Raw genomic sequence first — 18,956 nt, forward strand, 5'->3', positions numbered from 1 at the left:
TTTTTTGTTGGAGCTTTATTTTCAATTACAATAAGACACCCAGCGCATCTATGTTTTGCATCTTTCTCCAACATAAAGATCTCATCCAACTTTATTTTAAGACCACGTTTTTCTCCACAGAAAAACATCTGTACAATTTAAACAAGCTTAACAGTTAATATTTGGCACAACCACCTTTATTCTTCAACACAGCCTGAACTCTCTTAAGCTGCTTTTTAGTCATTTCTTTAAGTAGTCTTCAGGAATAGTTCTCCTGTTTTCTTGAAGGACATTCAAAGCTCTGCCTTTTTCTGTATTTTGTGTCAAGATGATCCAACACTGCTTCGGTAATGTTGATGTCCAGGCTCTGCAGAGGCTGATCTATGACTGACAGTGCTCCATTTTGTGTTTTTATATATTTGCTGAAAATACTTTGTCCTTAATGAGGCTCCACTGTGTTTTACAGACTGACCTGTAAATATTCAAGACAATTTGAACTAAAATTGTCAAATCTGGATTCATTGGTCCATCAGACCTCTCGCTGCTGATTTTCAGTCCAGTCCTTGTGGAATACCTCAGCCTTTCCTCTCTGTTTCCCTCTCTTATGGTTTTTACAGCCACCTTTCCATTAAAACCATGTCTGGTGAGGCTTCTGTGAACTGTGGATGAATCAACTGAAGGGCTGAATGCATCTCTCACGTCTGCTGATTTTTTTCCCTATATCTTAAAGACATAACTTTCAGATGCTGTTCATCAGTGGTTTTTAGTCCATTTCTCTTGTCCTCCCCTTGTCCAGTTTCTTGATTTTTTTTAAGGAAACTTTTTTCTAAGGTTTTTATAGCTCTTTGGGGAATCACCTTGTTGATAAATAAGTACAGTTTTATCCCTGTCAAACTGTGTTATTGTCAGCATTTTTCATATATTCAACTGAAGAAAGGGGAACAAATTCTGTGTTTTTGTGTCAGGCTACTTGTAACAAAGTGTCTCAAGATAGAATATATCTCTGGTTCTTTGCTGAGTTGTCTGTTATATGTAGACAACTCACTGGTTCATCACTTGGTTTAGGCGGCTTTTATGCTTGAATGTTAACAACAAAGAAACACTCGAACGAAAGTCTTGCTCCTTTGAAACGTGTGTGCACTTTCATCAGGTCAGTGTAAGAACTATGCACACTGTTGCTCCGGCACATCAGTGAAGACAAACCCAGTTTTTGAATAATGACTTCAGGAGAAGCCAAATATAAACTATTATACAAATGCAATATAAATACAAAAATCTAACAACAGACACACAAAATATGCACGAATAATCTCAAAGATTGTCACACAAAAGTTTCAGACTGCTATTTTCAACCACCAGGTGTCGCCCCATACCAACAAATAAAAAGAGCCTGGTCGCTTCCCCCAGGTTATTTGACTGTGAATAAAATAAGATCTTCGTATTAAAGCATATTATTATTATTATTATTATTATTATTATTATTATTATTATTATTATTATTATTATTATTATTATTCGACGTATGCTTTTGAGAAAGATTTCTTTTTAATTATTCTAAGATTTTCTTCATGCTTCTGTGGGAAGATGTGGTTGTCAAGGAGAGGAAAACCGGGGAGACGGCTAAATTATTGATGGATTCCTGCGTTGAGGAGCTTTTTGGAGGGCAGCACTGGGATGGGTGGGGGAGATCCACTCCTGTTCCATTGGTTTCCATAGCACCGCCCTCAGGAGATCTGCAGCTCTCATATGTACTGTTGCTGTTAATATTCGTTTTTTCTTCAAAGTGTTAAAAAACACAAGTTGATATAAAATAGCTTCATTTAGTTTCACATTTCAGCTGATAAATAAAGAGACCGATTGAGCTATAAAGCAGTTCCTTTTCTTCCCCTCACTATTTTTTTTTATTTGCTATTAGACACAGGCTCATTTAGCCTTTATAGCGTCTATATATAAATATATAGACATGGCGTTTGTGGGCATGTTGTGTTTTGCGTGTGGCCTTTATTTGGGCTGAGCAGCTGGCCAGATGTTTGGACGCGGAGCGTTGCTGTCGCTGACCTCGGTGCTGAACGCGACGTCAGATGAACCTGCGCTCACCACAGGAGACACGATACAGCCTCACTCGCTCTTTGATTTATTGAAGCCACTCCAAACGCCCACTCCCGCTTTCTGAACTTTAACTTTTGTTTTGTTGGATTTTTTTTTTTATTATTTCATATCCATCATTCATTAGCTCTGTTTCTCCCCCCTCTCTCTTTCCTTTTTGGGTGCGAAGAGAGATCCATATCGCTCCACGACGCCGGCTATCAATTTTTTCGCTCGCTTTCGTCGTGATGGCACTTGGCTTGGCTACTGTACGCCAGGCAGGAGATGAGTTGGTGGTGGATGAAGGCGAACTGCTCGCTTGATCCCCCCTTTTTACACCAGGCTCTTTTCGCCTCTGCGCTTTCAGCCTAGCGCTGAGAATTATTCCCGGCTGTTGGATCGTCGCCTTCCTTGTGGGCTCATTTTTTTTCTCGTAATTTCGTTTGTTGTTTTCCTTGCAGCCGCTGCAGTCCAGCCATCCTGCGCTGTAACATGACGCCTGAACAGTAAAACAAATATTGAGAAAACAGGCCTGCATTCAGAAACTGGATATGGAGTCAGTAAAGACGAAAGCAACGGCGGGGGTGAAGGAATTTGCGGGGAAGACCCTGGGTCATATGTACAGGTAAGCACGGGCTCTTCTTTTTGTGGGTAAATCTGGACAACAGCGCGTTTGAAACCGTCTGAGCCCAAAATGCGATTATTTGTATGCTGGATTTTAACAAGGCACGACGTGTGGGTCCAGAGGGCACCCAGCACTGTCTCACAACTTACAGGGATGCTTAGTCACGCCTCTAGAAGAAAATAAGAAAATTCTCTCTCTCTCTCTCTCTCTCTCTCTCTCTGTGTGTGTGTGTGTGTGTGTGTGTGTGTGTGTGTGTGTGTGTGTGTGTGTGTGTGTGTGTGTGTGTGTGTGTGTGTGTGTGTGTGTGTTGCTGGCAAGGGTATGGATGCCACTAGATCCTGATGCAGGGGCCTGCACATGAATCTGATTGGCAGATTAGGTTAAAGAGGACGCGCAGGCCGCGCGAGAAATTTGTGGGACTCCACTCGTGATTTTTAAAGCATTTCACGATGTCGTTATAACCAAATAAAAGGAAATTCTATTCATTTGAATCATTTTAATCTACAGCTATCACTTTGATTAATTCAGCACCTCGATATGTGTGTGTGTCTTTTCTTTAATGTTGATGTTTGGTGATTTAAAAAACCCGTTTTATTTATTTTGTATTTATTTTTGAGTGTTCAGCAGAATAAATGCGTTTTTAGACTTTCCGCTATATTCACATCGGGCCTATTCCCTTGCGAATTCATCTTCTCCGCCTTACATACCCTTGCACCGAGTGCTTGCTCAAATCTGCAGGAGAAATGGAATTAAACCGACTTTCGTTAAACATCAGTGGCTCTCTGTATCCTCTCTGGCTTTACCCCCTGAACCAGGTCTTACGTTTCACCCCAAATACACGCATTTAATTCTAATATTCTGCTGTCCCTTTTATTTAACTTGGAATGTCTTCATTCGTTTGCAGAGACGGAGATTTACATGTTTTGATAACATTTTAGATTTAGACAATTAACTGATTGCGACAAACGCGATTTTCCTGGACAGAAAAAATTAATACATAAAAAAGAAAAGCACGAGGAGTTTGAGGAAAGCCCACAGACGGGTTGTCTGCAGGCTGGAGCTGTTGCTCGGTCCCTGAATGCTAATGAGTGTGAAAGCGAGCTGGGTGCTGCAATGCGGTACAGTCAGGGGCATATTCGACTTAATTCTGCTCTACAAGGGGAACCTTCATTCTCGTTTCCCATTAGAAGCTTTCCCCTCCTATTGGAGCAAATAAAAGCATCAAATTTATTTTTTTAATTCGTTGCAGGAGTCGTCTGACTAAAGCCTCACAGACATGCTGTCCTCAGTGTGAATAAATGCTCTCCATAATGTAAATACATCACAGAGGCCTAAACCTCCCACTACCTCTCTCTCATTATGGTGATTCTACAGGAAATGCTTCCAGGATTTACTTGACTGTTTGACAAGACGTCTCAAACAGTATCCTGGTCACACCCACACACACACACACACACACACACACACACACACACACACACACACACACACACACACACACACACACACACACACACACACACACACACACACATACTCCCAAGCACCCAGCCCCTACTAAAATATTCATGCTAAATGGAAATATTAATGGGCCTCCATGAAAGAAAGAAAAAAATCTGTTGTTTTTATAAATTTGAGAATCTTAATTTCATGTGGTGTTAGTTGGATCCGCAGACAGTGTTATTCTTAAGCGGTAGAAATCAAGATAACTGGACTTTTGTGGTTAGTGAAGAAGTTTCACCTCCCATCCAAGAGAGTCCCAGGTATTTACCCTGTGGACAAAGGGTGGGTTAGATCCTCCTCCAAAGGGACAACCCCATTAGACAATAAATACCTGGGACTCTCCATCAGTTTTCAGAACGAAAAAACCCCCCAAAACTCTTGGATGTGGATGAGGTATGAAATCTCTCCATGAACCTTAAGAAAGAAAGAAAGAATCCCAGTTGGCTTTATTTCAATCGCCTAAGACTGCCATGACCTGGATGAGTGAGGATCCACACAGACAGAGTTATCACCCCCTGGTTGTTGCAGGGTTATAGAAAGGAGGCAGAAAACCGGGGAAGTGATCGAGCTCACGGAGGATGGAAGGCCACGGGAGGCCGCTGAGAAGAAACCCCCGCTGTGCGACTGCAAGTGCTTCGGCCTGCCCCGCCGCTACATTATCGCCATCATGAGCGGCCTGGGCTTCTGCATCTCCTTCGGCATCCGATGCAACCTGGGCGTGGCCATAGTGGGCATGGTCAACAACAGCACGGTTCACCAGAACGGCAAGATCATCATCAAAGAGGTGTGGCAAAGCGAGCGAGCGAGTACATCGTGTACAGACGAGGCACATCATGGCACATGGTTATTAAAACGAGTTTCTCTGCACATGATAAATGAGAAACACATAAAGGCCTTCTATTGCTGGCACACTAGGCCGTGAAATAGCCCCCCTCTAAGTTTAAATGAACCACGGTAGTCATTTCTACAGAGCTTTAGTATACATACATCTGTGTGCAGGGAAAGTAAAAATGCGCCAGAGATGCTCCTGATTTAAATGGCACCAGGCCCCCACAGCTTACACAGGATATTCTTAGGATTAAATAGCATACATTGATGGTTCAATAAGATTTAAGATCAGTAGCGTCACTGTTTCCTGTGTATGGTGTAATAAATTACGTAGAACAGTGTCAGTGTCATGATGTAAAAGCCAGTCTTTTTCTTAAAGGGATATTACATACAAAAGGTGCATTAAAAATGTCTGAATATTTCGAACAATTTCTATAAAACATGTATTTAGTATTCATCCTGACCCCTATATTATACAACTGCATTATCTCAAATTTCGTCCAATATTCGTCTTTACCAAGAAAGCCAAACTGTTACACATAACTAGCTTGCTTTATATTATTTTTTTACGGGAAAATTAGGTGCTTTAGTAATCGGATCAATGAAAATCCAGTCGAAATAAACACATGCAGGCCTTTATTAAAAAGGCCCCCGTTTAGATTTATTCTTCGATAGAGTAAATTCGTTCATTTCTTGGTTAATTAGCCACAATAGAGCTCACATGCAACACATGTACGTTTTTCCAAAGCGCTTAGGCCACTTGCTCATTTTAACTCCACTGCTTTTGTTTTCCATATTATCTGCCAGAAAGCCAAGTTCAACTGGGATCCAGAGACGGTGGGAATGATTCACGGATCTTTTTTCTGGGGCTATATCGTGACACAAATCCCGGGAGGATATATATCCTCCAGGCTGGCAGCGAACAGGTAGGCGGCACCTCCCCTGAATTACCATAAATACGACACAGCTATATTCAGTCGGCAGATTTTCGTGATTTGGTGTTGGGTATTAAAAGAATTGTTTGAACAATTGGCGTGACTTTCGTTTCCTCTTACTCCCTTTGTCTATTCATTTCTATATTTGCAATTTTTATCAACAGTGGGAAAACAAAAAACCCGTTCAGGCGGGGAGTGGAATAAAATCACCTCCGATTAAAAAGAATAGTAAAACCAAATACAGCCAAAAGCAGGCATAAAAATATCCGTGTCTGAACTGTGAAACGGATGAGCAGGTCACGGTTATATGCAGAGCATCTCTGCACAAAGGGAGCAGACAGTCTGCAGATCTGAAGTGATGCAGAGCTGCAGGGAGGGCACTGGGCTGGCAGGCCTGCAGCTCCTGGTGTCAGGGCTTTCTGCCACCTGTTAATGAGCTCCCTTGGGGGAGCCGGGTCTAATCTGTCGCTCTCTCAGGGCATGGATACCAGACCCGGTCCTGTCGCCAAAGGCTTTAATTCACATGAGCACTGCCAAATGCGTCAGTCATTATAATTACGTTAAACTGCAGAGACTGTATGCTGTCATATCAACAACACGGCACACATTTTAGTGGATGGACGTTGATATGGTACCAAACATTTCTCATCCAATCATTTTGCTCAAATAAAACGGAAAATTGTTTTTTTTTTAATGATATTTTTGTGATATTTTTATTTAGGGCCCGCGACTTTTACAATCGTATCTCCCTGCAGTCCGTTTGTGTGATTGACACGAGGATGTAAGCGAATCAATCGGTCTCGTGCTCAACACTAGTCTCCACCGGATTAGGGCTTGTCCCCCCACGTGCGGAGGAGAGGGGCGGGGGAGTGTGGGACGTGACAAAAATGAGAAATAGCTGTGTGTTCGGCCTTGCTCTGCTTGCTCACCTGCTCCCTCCTAAAAATAAAGATGGAAAAATATGGCCTATCTATAAAATAAAAATAAAATAAAATAGCGATAATAAAAGCATTCCTGTTTCTACAACCTTCCATGTAAGCTTTCAGAATAAGCAGTGCTAGGGCTAAATTTAACAGCCTGATGAATAATTAGCCTGCATGAATCTTTTCTCCCCCGAGTTATAATGCAGAGCAGTCATCGGTTAATTGTCCTCTTCGCTCTCGGTCAGCGTCAAAACTAAAATTAAACGCCATTCTTCAGGAGAAACACGTCTCGAGCTGTACGAAAGCGAAAACGGTTGCTAAGCGACACGTGACGTGGTCATTTACGGGGTGTTGCTACTTCAAATATTCATTTACATGACGTCAAAGAGCGCGTGTAAGGCAGAGCCAATCAAATCCGAGGACCGGCGAACAGCCCTGCATCCTCCTCAGGTGCAGTGATGGTTTAAAGCTGAAATGGAAGGTTTCGGCTTTTTCCAGCAAAACAAAGTAAAAACAAAGAGATTTAAAATTACCATTGGAAGTAACACATACTATTTTTTGTTTGTTTTATGGATTTGCTTTACTATGAGTGTCTGGAAAAAACCGGGCAATGTTCACCCAAAAAGCACGCTGTCGACTGTTGTGATACTTGATTAATAAAATGTGTTGCCATACGGTCAGCACAGTTAATAATGAGGCGATTTGCTATGATTGAAATTTAAAACGCTGGTCATTGTGATATTTTCAGGGTATTTGGTGCAGCCATCGTCCTCACCTCCACTCTCAACATGTTCATTCCCTCGGCTGCCCGAGTCCACTATGGGTGTGTCATATTTGTCAGGATATTACAAGGACTGGTGGAGGTAAGACACTGTCAGAGGTGCGTCACAGCAGTCTATGTTTTATTTTATGTTATTTTATTTTATTTTTATTGTGTGCATGAATAAAAAAATCAGCAATGAATTTATTCTCTCACTTTATTCGCTCACTGTATAATTTTAGTTCCCGAGAGAATAAAGAGTATGGCGTGCAGTTCAATGAAATGCGAGATGCACTGTATTGATCCAGTCCACTCCAACTGGTTCCATGGCTTTGTCCAGCTCATTTTTCTTTCCTTTATTGTGCCTTTTTGTGCCTGAATACAAACAACAGTAAAGTGATCCTGCAGAGATGGATAATGGGGAAAATGTTGATTTGCAGAGGGATATCAATCCTCCTGGCTTTGTAGTGAAATTAGACACTCATGTTGATGAAATATACCTATTGGAGTAAAAAAACATGGAGGGCTTATAATGCAGTTCTCACATGGGCTATAAAGTCTGTTGCGATAGATATAAACATACAAAGATACAGCTTTTCCTGGACATATAAACACGTGGTAATGTACACAGTTAATTTCCTTAAAGACCAGCAGGCCCTACTGTAAGGAAGCCTGCAGACTGGATTTAAAATCAGTGAAGTTTGTTCAAATTAGAGGCTGATTAGCATTTAATGTCTGCAGGCCTGTTTTGCTTCTTGAACAGCTCATCAGGTCATCACGGTGCTGAGCTGTTTGTTCATGGTAATTACAAGGGCGAAAATGTTAATTTTGATTACTTATGACATGTCTATTGGTTCAGATTCAAGTCTAACTGGGTATTCCAGATGGACGTTTAACACATCCTAAACCTGAAAATATCTGTATTCATATACATATAATAATACATCTGTATAATAATTTAATTATGCTTTGGTCTAGAAATCCTGAAAGCCTTTCCTGTTATAATAGTATTCATACAGTAGCCTACAAAACAAGTGCAAGCTAATGAAAGTACATGCTCTGCAATTGTGCCATTGTTCAAATTTTGCAATATTTTTCACACAGACCATATAGATTGGCTACATTTATATAATCCCTCTGACCTCTGGGAGACAAGAGTACATGCATCTCTATAACAACAATAGCTTAGAAGAACAGGCCAAAGTGCAGAGAGTTTCACTGATGATTATTGTTTTACTGTAACAAATGAAAACAGACTGTTCCTTGTGGTTGGCTTTAGGGAGTGACCTACCCAGCCTGTCATGGGATCTGGAGTAAATGGGCGCCGCCATTAGAAAGGAGTCGTCTGGCCACCCTCTCATTCTGTGGTAAATACTTTTGTTTCTGTTTCTCCTTCTAGATTCAGATATGATTTGTTAAACTTTACTTTACCTTGATGATGTCTGTCCTTGCAAGCACTGAATCGCTTTCTCCTTGCCAGGCTCCTATGCTGGTGCTGTGATTGCGATGCCTCTGGCTGGGGTCTTGGTTCAGTATACAGGATGGTCCTCAGTGTTCTATGTCTACGGTAAGACTGTAAGACTCAGTGAGGGACTGCATGGGATAGGCATGCATATTGATACAAAAAGAACTGGAGATAAATTTTTATATATGAAAAATACATGTAGGTTATAAATGTAACTGTTTTTAAGCTTGGCGAAAAACTAAGAGACTTCAGTGAAAGTCAAATGGATTTAGCCAGGCAGACTATGTATTGATTTTTCCCCCCCTGATGTTTTGGTGTGTCAATAAATAACCCCCATGTCTTTCTCTGTGGACTGGATACAGTTAGCTTTCCTGTCTGGCTTTTATTCTCTCAGGCATTTTAGAAAGATCAGGCTGCCAGAGTCTCTGCATGTGCTTACTGCTGAGGTCAAAATTAGTTGCAATGCTTCTTCTGTACACCTTCTGACTTGTAATTTGTCCATACAAACAGGATGCTTTGGCATCTTCTGGTATATGTTCTGGATCTTGGTGTCTTATGAGAGCCCTGCTGAACATCCAACCATCACTGATGAGGAACGCTGCTACATTGAGGAGAGCATTGGAGAGAGTGCCAAGCTAACGGGACCTGCAGAGGTGAGGGGACACCAAAAACGTCAAAAACCTGGGCTTAAGTAACCTCACAAAATACCCCGTTTTTAGCCCATTTTTATTTATTTATTTTTTTGTAAGAAGCATTACAAAAATATGAACACAGTTCCAGAAACTGTCAGTCAGGCAAAGCTCTTTACCTTCATGTGAACACAACCATCATTTTTCTTAATCTTTTCCAGAAATTCAAGACACCCTGGAGGAAGTTCTTCACCTCTATGCCTGTCTATGCAATTATTGTGGCCAACTTCTGCAGGAGCTGGACATTTTACCTGCTGCTGATTAGCCAGCCTGCATATTTTGAAGAAGTGTTTGGTTTTGAGATAAGCAAGGTGAGCTTACAAAAAATGTCACAAGACAACCAAAAAAAGAAAAAAAAAGAATAGAGACATGAAAGATTAAAGTCGTAAAGAAAACCCCTCACCACTCAGATTCAGTCTGTTTAAAGCTGAGAGTGACGCTTTGCTCTTGGACAGATTCATTGATTTATTATGAGAATCAGTGTGAGTGCAGCTGGTGGCCAATAGTTCTCTCTCATGAACTGATACACATCATAACAAAGTGATGCAATATACATTTCCACTATATATCCATGCTTATCTTTTAAGGCCTGTGTGAACTTTTTCAGATGATGGAATAAAAAAACACATCAAAGCAACTGTAACTTCAACAGGTTTAAATTTAAAAAACAAAATGCACTGTAGTTATTTTATATATTGCACAGAATCTCTTAGAGCAAGGATGTCAAGGTCATTTTACATTAAGGGCCACAAACAATCCACTTTAATCTTAAATGGGCCTGGTGAGTGAAACGTTTAATTATGTGGGGATTAAATTACATATTTAATCCCTGCGATATATTAATATGAGATAAAGAAGTGCAATTTCAACAGGAGGTGTCAGTTTTTCTACATGATATTGTAGGTCAGTGCCGGGAATGTCCTGTAGTTTTAAAACATTGTTTTTTTGTCAATTGATGAAAATTTTACTTGTTTTTAACTGAAATTTCTATATTAGACAGTAAACAACTAGAACTTTTCAGTAATTTAATTGTTTATCTTTTAATTAACTACTTTGGTGTAGCATGAATGGCTGTGGGGAGGTCTTTATCAACAGAAAAAGGTGTAAAATGTAGAAATATACAGTAAAAATTCCAAAGATTTATGCCATTCATCTTATTTTAGTGACTTTCAAATCAGAAATTTGTTATTTGCTCTATAAGACCAATATATGCTCAAAGTGTGTTTGAGTTTGATCCTTATTAGCTGCTCATTCCCTCAAACATTCATTTGACAAAGTATGAAAATGCATTAAAAACAGGGATATTTTCTATTTTCTGCTCAGCTACTTTGAATAAGTGAGAAAATACGAATAATGAAAAATATAGAATGTCCTAAATTGTAGAGCCTTTTAAAAATTAATGGAGAAACATCTTCAAAAGTATAAATCTTCATCTATTATACTGGCATTCAGCTGTGCATCTAATTTTATTGATTTTCTGTATGGGACTTTAGGTCGGTGCACTTTCTGCCCTCCCCCACTTGGTGATGACCATCATTGTGCCCATTGGTGGCCAGCTGGCCGACTACCTGCGCAGCAAGAACATCCTGACAACTACCACTGTCAGGAAAATCATGAACTGCGGAGGTGAGAAGTCTGAACCGAGGATGAAATCAAAAATTTCCACACCTCTCTTTGCACGGCTGCAGGGTGTTATTTTGATGGTGTCAGATCCATAGTGTTGTTTTTAAGGTGCTCTTAACGGCCAGCTGGGCTGCAGAGATGGTTTTGTTTATATTTTTTGGTAAAAATCTATCCGCTCAATACTTCAGTACACGGGTTGACTCACTGATTGTGACTGTGCATTGATTTCATATCTGACACTTGTGTAATTGAGTGCAGATCATGTATCACGCTTAATTCAATTGGCACCACAATGACCAACTGCCCGTGGGCTTTGTCTGTGCTTGTGTGTGTGACACTACTGTCTCTCCCTGCCAGGATTTGGCATGGAGGCCACATTGCTACTGGTGGTAGGATATTCCCACAGCAAAGGGGTGGCGATCTCCTTCCTCGTGCTTGCAGTGGGCTTCAGTGGATTTGCTATATCAGGTTAGTAGGCGTAAAAAGATCAGAATATATGTGGTATGAAACAAGATGTAAATTAAAAGTGATTAAATAATGTCATCACTGTTTAGATTTAGCTTTATTTCATTTAATGTTTAATGATTTGGGGCTTCAGTGAAAAGGATAACAAGCTAGACAAAGAATAAATATACTTGTAAGCAACACTTGGTGCTACTGCACTGCTTTTTGAGACAATTTATAAAATGACCCAGAGCTTACAAAGAAAGTGTGCACTTTTTTAACATTAATACAGCAGCAATCAGCTGCCCTTTATGGACAAAGTATTGGGCCAAGCCTCTTAATCCTTCAATTCAGGTATTTTTATTTGTTTATCCTTTATGTAATCAGAAAGTCCTTTCAGATTAGCATCTCTTTTTTTTTAGGGGAGTCCTGCCCAAGAAGGCCCACCATTACAATGTTACACTGTTTCAAATTAATAATAAAACATAACATCAACATACATAAAACAAGTCATAGTCAAAATAATACAAGGACAAGCTGGAGAATGCTCTGAACTCACATAGGGCGACAAAATCATTCCACTTCAATGTGCTCTGACGGTCATTCTATGACCAAGGTGCAAAACAAGAGAGCGCTGTTCTACCCAGTTCAGACAAATGCAACCCAGTTACCACAGGAGTGGTCCTCTTCAGTCCTCTTTACAAGTGAACGACTGGGTCATTCTGAAGTGCTCAGTGCACAGTACTGTAATATAACGTTACCACAGCAAAAAGGCAGTTTATGAAATTTCTTCCCTCCTAGTTCTTCTATGAACAACTGTTAAGTGGGATTATTGCAAAGTGGAAGTATTTAGGAACCACAGCAACTGAGCCACAAAGTGTCAGACCACGTAAAGTTACAGAGTGGTGTTGACACTCTAGTAGGCGCTCTTTTGAGGCACATCATCAAGCCCAACCGATGTTCAAGGGGGTGTTAATTATATTAATAATAAAAGCCAATATTACGTATTTGCCACCTTGCCACCATATTGTATCAACATTTTTAACGGCAAATAAAAATAAAATCCTAAAGAAGAGATGAGAGAAAAACCCTTTGATCACTCAGCAAGGACACAACAAACACCTAACTCAAGCTTAATCGGGCAGAATGCAAAAGAGTGATTAATGACTTGCTTTGATAACAGACGGCATATATTTTAAAACTACATTGTTGGGTTATCTTAGTGAGGACTCATAAATAACTACACATAACAGTTGTTAGGAAACTCCTGTAACAAAAATAAATAGCAGCCGAACAAATATATATATGCCTAATATCAGTCTAGATACTGCTATGTATGATGTTAAAGGCAGCTCGGTACTTTTTGTCTATATAATATATGTACAGTAAGGATTTGATGGAGCCATTGCATGCTCAGCAGAGATCATAGTGACACTCCCTCTGTGCGTGTTGTATTACAATTTATGTGCCTTTGTTTCCATTCAGGTCAGTTTCAGAGTCTGCTCTTTGTTTCACCTCAATCTCAAATTTGAATTTTGTCCGAAATAATTGTCATTCAGTTTGTTTTTAAGACTACCATAGGCTGGCAGTTGTGGCTTTGAGTTTTTCAGAATCAGAATCAGAATCCTCTATTGATCCCTAGGGGAAATTATTTTTTGTTACAGTGCCTTTTGGACTTTATTTACAACTTCTTGGTTGAATGAGGCATAAAATAAGACGACGTGTGACAGATGTGCTGATTTGTTTTGGTATTAAATGCTGTTGCTCTGTGTTCTATATTTGATGCTAGAGCTAGAAGACTAGCATACCACAATGAGTAGAACCAGGAGAAACAGCGAGTGTGGCTTTCTCCAGCGTTTTAAAAATAAAACAAGCATTTATGAAGCTAATTAACACATCATATCGTGTCTATTTAATTCATAATAAATAAAAGTGTTTATTTATTATTTCTTAGCTAAGTACAGACTTCAAGTTGGATATTTGGACAAAAAGACTATAAAAATGACCTTTTTCCATGGAAATTATCCATAATTAGAAAGCTGTGGAGAGTAAAAGTAGAAATTTAATTTCATTAATGATCCTAAACCTTTAGGCCAGCTATTCATTCAACAGCTGTTGTCATGTTTATGCTCAGTTATAGAAGCTGCAGATATCTGTGACTACGTGCAAAATCAGTTTCTTGCTGGTGTTCTCCAGCTTTCTCCAAGAGTGTTTAATAATTCAGTGCTAGCTGTCTCGGGAGACTTGCCAGGCAGGCGGCGTGCAGCAGCTCACGAGGACACTTACTCATTCAGCTAGTCAGAGTGGGGGAGGAGGTCGTGTGGCGAGTTGGTGCCTATTTCTGCAACAAGATGGTCACCATTTGTGCTACTTTTATCTGTAACTGTGTCATGCATCAGTTGCCTTTTATACTTTACTCATAGCATTTGCCCTTTCTGTATCAAACTGGCCTTTAAATTATGTTAACCAGGCTTGTAGCTCACAAAGATAAAATCTTTTGTTGTTGTTTTGCTGTCAGGCTTCAATGTCAATCACCTGGATATTGCTCCGCGTTATGCCAGTATCCTAATGGGCATCTCTAATGGTGTGGGCACCTTATCTGGCATGGTGTGCCCGCTGATTGTTGGTGCTATGACAAAGCACAAGGTAAGGGCTTTTCCTCCAAATGTGACAGAATCATGAAAATCATACATTTCAAATGTGTGCAAAAATTAACAAATAACTCTGAAGTTTACTTTAATTTTCCCTGCTTGACATTAAAAAGCATACAGCATACCTTTCATTAATGGTTTCTGGCAACATTTGCATAAACAGTTAAAGAAATAACAGCATGTTATACATTTGCTGTAAAAGTACAGAGAAATTATACTTCACCCAGACATTTACAAATTCAATTCAATTCAGTTTTATTTATACATGAACAAAATCGCACTACAGTTACCTCGAGGCGTTTTGTCTTCTAAGGTAAAGACAATAACAATAAGAGAGAAATGGCCTAAATCTGCATGCAGTGACCTTGTAGTTTTTTTCACGTAGCTATATGAGTATACTATATATGTATTACTATATATGAGTAAACTCTAGAAATGTCTTGATTATCTATTATTTATTTAAATAAATAAGACTAAGACCATCCCTCTGGGAGCTAGCCCACAAAAGTATAACTTGCTTTTACTTGTACTTCTCGGTAGCAAGTATTGTTTTCTACATGGACTGATGTCATTTCTACACATAATTTGATGTGTGCAGCCACAGATTTACAAAGTAGACACCTTTTAAATATTTCTCCAATACTCTGCTCCAAGGTCACAAATAATAAACAGGCAAATTGTTGGTATGATCAGCGTATTTATGAAAACACTATTTTTTTTCTTCCCTCTTCAGACCAGAGAGGAGTGGCAGTATGTATTCCTCATAGCCTCCTTGGTGCATTATGGAGGCGTGATCTTCTACGGCCTTTTTGCATCAGGAGAAAAACAGCCGTGGGCTGACCCGGAACTGACCAGTGAGGAGAAGTGTGGCTTCATTGATGAGGACGAGCTGGCAGAAGAAACAGGTGACATCACTCAGAGCTACGGTGCTTTCGGAGGGCCAGCCAAGACATATGGTGCAACCACACAGGTGAATGGAGGCTGGGCTGCCAGCTGGGAGAAGACAGAGGAGTATGTCCAGGAAGAAGCACAGGGAGGAGGCTATGGATACAGGCAGGATGAGGGATACTCCTAAACCAAACACGCACTCACTGATATATGAGTAGGTTTATTTTCCTGAGTGTCAGATTTAGTCTTAAAATGATCTACAAATGATAAACAAGAAAACCTACAATCCGTTGTCGTATTGATTGCACAAATTCTAAAGAAAACAAATAAAAAATGTAAAAAAAAAAAAAAAAGATCAACTCAATGTTAAAATGAGATCATATAAATAACTAAAGCTATTTGATTAATAGAGGTGTAACACATATCAAATTGGCAGTCTGTTAACGTATTATTATGCATATTAATGATAGATATATTTATTTGGAGTCCAACTGTGTATAAACATGAACATTTTCATCCCATCAGCTAAGGTTTCCTGACCACACTGAAGCCTGTAGAAGTACATAGAAGCTGACCCTTATTAATCAAATGAACAAGTACAGTACAATGTCCTCTAAGCCAGCCATCTCAGTGTGTGAATATGTCACTGCACAATATTGTAAACAGAAACTAGACACTCTCTTGGTATAGATCGTACTCTCTCTCTCCTGAATGCACTCGCAGTCGTGTGTCCTTTTTAATGCACATTACTTTTGATTTCTCATCACCAGCCTCTGTGTGTCTTGAACATGGAAGCGACCTGGTGTGGAGGCTTGTAAAGCGGCATTGTAACTTGTGATGCTCATTTAGTTACACATGCAAACGATAAAAAAAGAAGTGTCCTATCTGTAATTCCTTTTGTGACCCTGTACTGCTGCAGTTGAGCGTTTTTTTGTGTGTGTTTGCAGCCCAACACATCTTAGCAGTGTAGTGAAGGAATTAAGCCGCTCCCATTGTAATACTCAGCATCACCGTCATGCCACTTAGAATGTAACTGTACCAATGCATTGTTTTAAAGATTTATCTAAAATAAAACATATATGAAAGAAATATTGTATGAATTCAGATATAGCTGGATCACAATAGTTATTGTCATATAAGACCTTATCAAGGGTTTGTGCAATGGAAAGTCTTTGGGGACCAACCAAAACAAGTATGAGAGCCTTACTATTATAGAACTGCAAAATTAATATTATTTAAAAAGAGAAGAATAAATAATAATAAGAGATATTTAGAAATTTTAACAAACGGATGCATGAGGACATTTGAATGCATCATATTAAAAACTCCTGAAAGATTCATGTTTCCTCACAGCATCTATTAAGATTTTAACACAGAGGTTTAATCAGATTTGACTGACAGTAACTAAGCAATCCTTCACTACATAAATGTTGTAATGTTGCCCTTTTGTTCCCCAGCTGAACCCCGCACACATAAATCCGTCATCTTACAAGAGTGAGAAAAATGCAGGTGTTCAAAGCAAGAGGTAAAAATTGTTTACAAACATTCCCCCCAAAAAGTATTTGTATGTTAACATACAGTATATTTTCACTTTTCATGAGATTCAGCAAAACGGGAGATTTCTATTTATATGGATGGAAAACCAAAAGCAGCACTACAGAAAGGAGGCAGTTTATGCACTGATAAACAGTGTGGACGTCTGACTTATCGAAAGTGTTTTAGAGTCAGAATTAGACAGAAATGCAAGACAACCCAGAACCATCTGTTTGTCCTCAGTCTGCACTCACACTGACGAGATCTGAAGGGGGTACATTTTCTTTATTTTGTCTCAAGTTGGCACTGCACAGTGTAGATGTGTGTGGCTGTGTATTTATGCATGGAACAAAGTGAAATGTGTAGTGTGTCCTTTTTTAACGTTTCTTTTTTCTTCCAAAGTTTTTCGTCTTCGTCTCTGAAACTGTTACTGTTGCTTCAATTTCTTTGCACAATTTACCAAAGGTGAAAAGCTGAGCTGGGTTTTAGCTGGAAGTCAAACATTTTTAAGGTAGTACAGACCATCAGCAGTGAGGTTCCAGCATATTGGACCTTCAGTGTGCAGGTGGCACCAAACATTACTCAGTGTACAAAGCAATAAATCCATAGTAACAGTTCTGGTCAGACATCATGAACACTCATTGTGTAACTGGTTTTTTTTTTTTAAAAAAGGCATTTGTTAAACATGTCGTGTTTTTTGTGATAACAAATGTAGAAAATAAACACTTGTAAAGAAAAATATGTAAAAAAAAATTACATTTATAAAATATTGTACTAGAGTCCAACGCAAACGTCTTTGACAACACGAAAAGTCTAAGGAGTTTGTGAAGGGGCTGCTCACCAGATGAGAATGATAAACTGAGCTCTGCCTGAGTGGCAAATGCTCTTCCTCTTCTTCTTCTTCATGTTTCTGATTTTGTTTTGCCGTGGTCCACACTGACTTTGTGCTGTCGTTGTTCTTTCACTCTCTTTCTCTCTTTCTTTTCTCAGCACTATGTTGGGTTAATGTGTTTCATTCAGTGGCCGGACCCCCGATGTCTTATTACCCTCCTCTCCTCTCCTGTACAACCACTAATTCAGTGTCACAATATTCATTGACATAAAGGTTGAAACGTAAACATGCGATTTTGAAAAATAGCAAATGTTGCAACCTGAAGTAGTAAGAAGTTTCCTGTTTTTGTGCCTCTGAAGTTAAAGTGTGAGTCTATGGCTTCTGTTGCTGTGTAAATTGAGAGGTTTGTTGATGTCAAAATGAAATACTCTATATCCTTTTTGATATAAAAAATGATGATAAACAAATCTGTTTGTGTCTCGAGTATTTGTACTGGCAACAAAGACGAATAAATAATGCAAAATAAAATTCAGGCAACACTGAATAACTTGTTACTTTTACCTCATGCTGATCTAGTGAAGTAGTTTGCAAAGAGTTTCTGTTTTACACATCCTGCAGGCAATGAAGCAACATCGCCTTTAACTGTATTCATGTTTCCGGCCATCTGCGGCCAGTGTTTCACTTCTATGGAGTCATATAATACCACTGAATCGATTACTGTCAGTGATTTAAAAAAGCTACGGTCACATCAGAAGCAACAATTTGTAAAATGTAGATTACTTCTAGGGAAAAAAAATCTTGGATGATTGAATTTATTGCCAAACAAAAATTAAGCTTTTGACATAGCAACTCTAATAAATCCTACATTCTTTGTGAATTGTTGCTTTTTTTGTCTCCAATTATGAGTTTATATAGTTGATAAAGATTGGACGATAACAAATGTATATACACGTGTCTGTACTCAGTGTCCTGGTGGATAGCTTTGCATTTAAGCGCCTTGAGGCAACTGTTGTCATGGATTGGTGCTATATAAATAAAACTGAATTGAATTGAAAAATGTCATCCAGAGGTAAATGTGGAAGATTAGAGCTTCACTTCCTGTGCTGTGTGGTGTGATGATTAAGTTTAAACCTTGATGCTCTGTCAAACGAGCACTACGTCAGTCGTGCAATCAAACAGGGTCGAACTCTCAA

At 39.3% G+C, this 18,956-nt stretch overlaps 1 protein-coding gene across 1 annotated transcript; it reads left to right on the forward strand.

The window, feature by feature from the left end:
* Nucleotides 1-1,998: 1,998 nt before the first annotated feature.
* On the forward strand, nucleotides 1,999-18,230 carry slc17a6b (solute carrier family 17 member 6b). The gene is made up of 12 exons (XM_004543240.5): nucleotides 1,999-2,689; nucleotides 4,721-4,976; nucleotides 5,828-5,946; nucleotides 7,627-7,741; nucleotides 8,918-9,005; nucleotides 9,119-9,205; nucleotides 9,614-9,756; nucleotides 9,954-10,103; nucleotides 11,286-11,418; nucleotides 11,773-11,883; nucleotides 14,378-14,505; nucleotides 15,244-18,230. The coding sequence occupies exons 1-12, from the start codon at nucleotides 2,616-2,618 to the stop codon at nucleotides 15,583-15,585; spliced, it is 1,746 nt and encodes a 581-aa protein (XP_004543297.3). The 5' UTR covers nucleotides 1,999-2,615; the 3' UTR covers nucleotides 15,586-18,230.
* Nucleotides 18,231-18,956: the final 726 nt, after the last annotated feature.

This window comes from Maylandia zebra, linkage group LG1 (assembly GCF_041146795.1).
Source record: "Maylandia zebra isolate NMK-2024a linkage group LG1, Mzebra_GT3a, whole genome shotgun sequence".
NCBI classification, from domain to species: domain Eukaryota; kingdom Metazoa; phylum Chordata; class Actinopteri; order Cichliformes; family Cichlidae; genus Maylandia; species Maylandia zebra.

Coding starts and splice junctions, on each gene's coding strand:
- slc17a6b (XM_004543240.5), top strand. CDS start 2,616: ATGGAGTCAGTAAAGACGAAAGCAACGGCGGGGGTGAAGGAATTTGCG. Junction 10,104..11,285: donor TTGGTTTTGAGATAAGCAAG/GTGAGCTTACAA, acceptor ATGGGACTTTAG/GTCGGTGCACTTTCTGCCCT. Junction 11,884..14,377: donor CAGTGGATTTGCTATATCAG/GTTAGTAGGCGT, acceptor TTTTGCTGTCAG/GCTTCAATGTCAATCACCTG.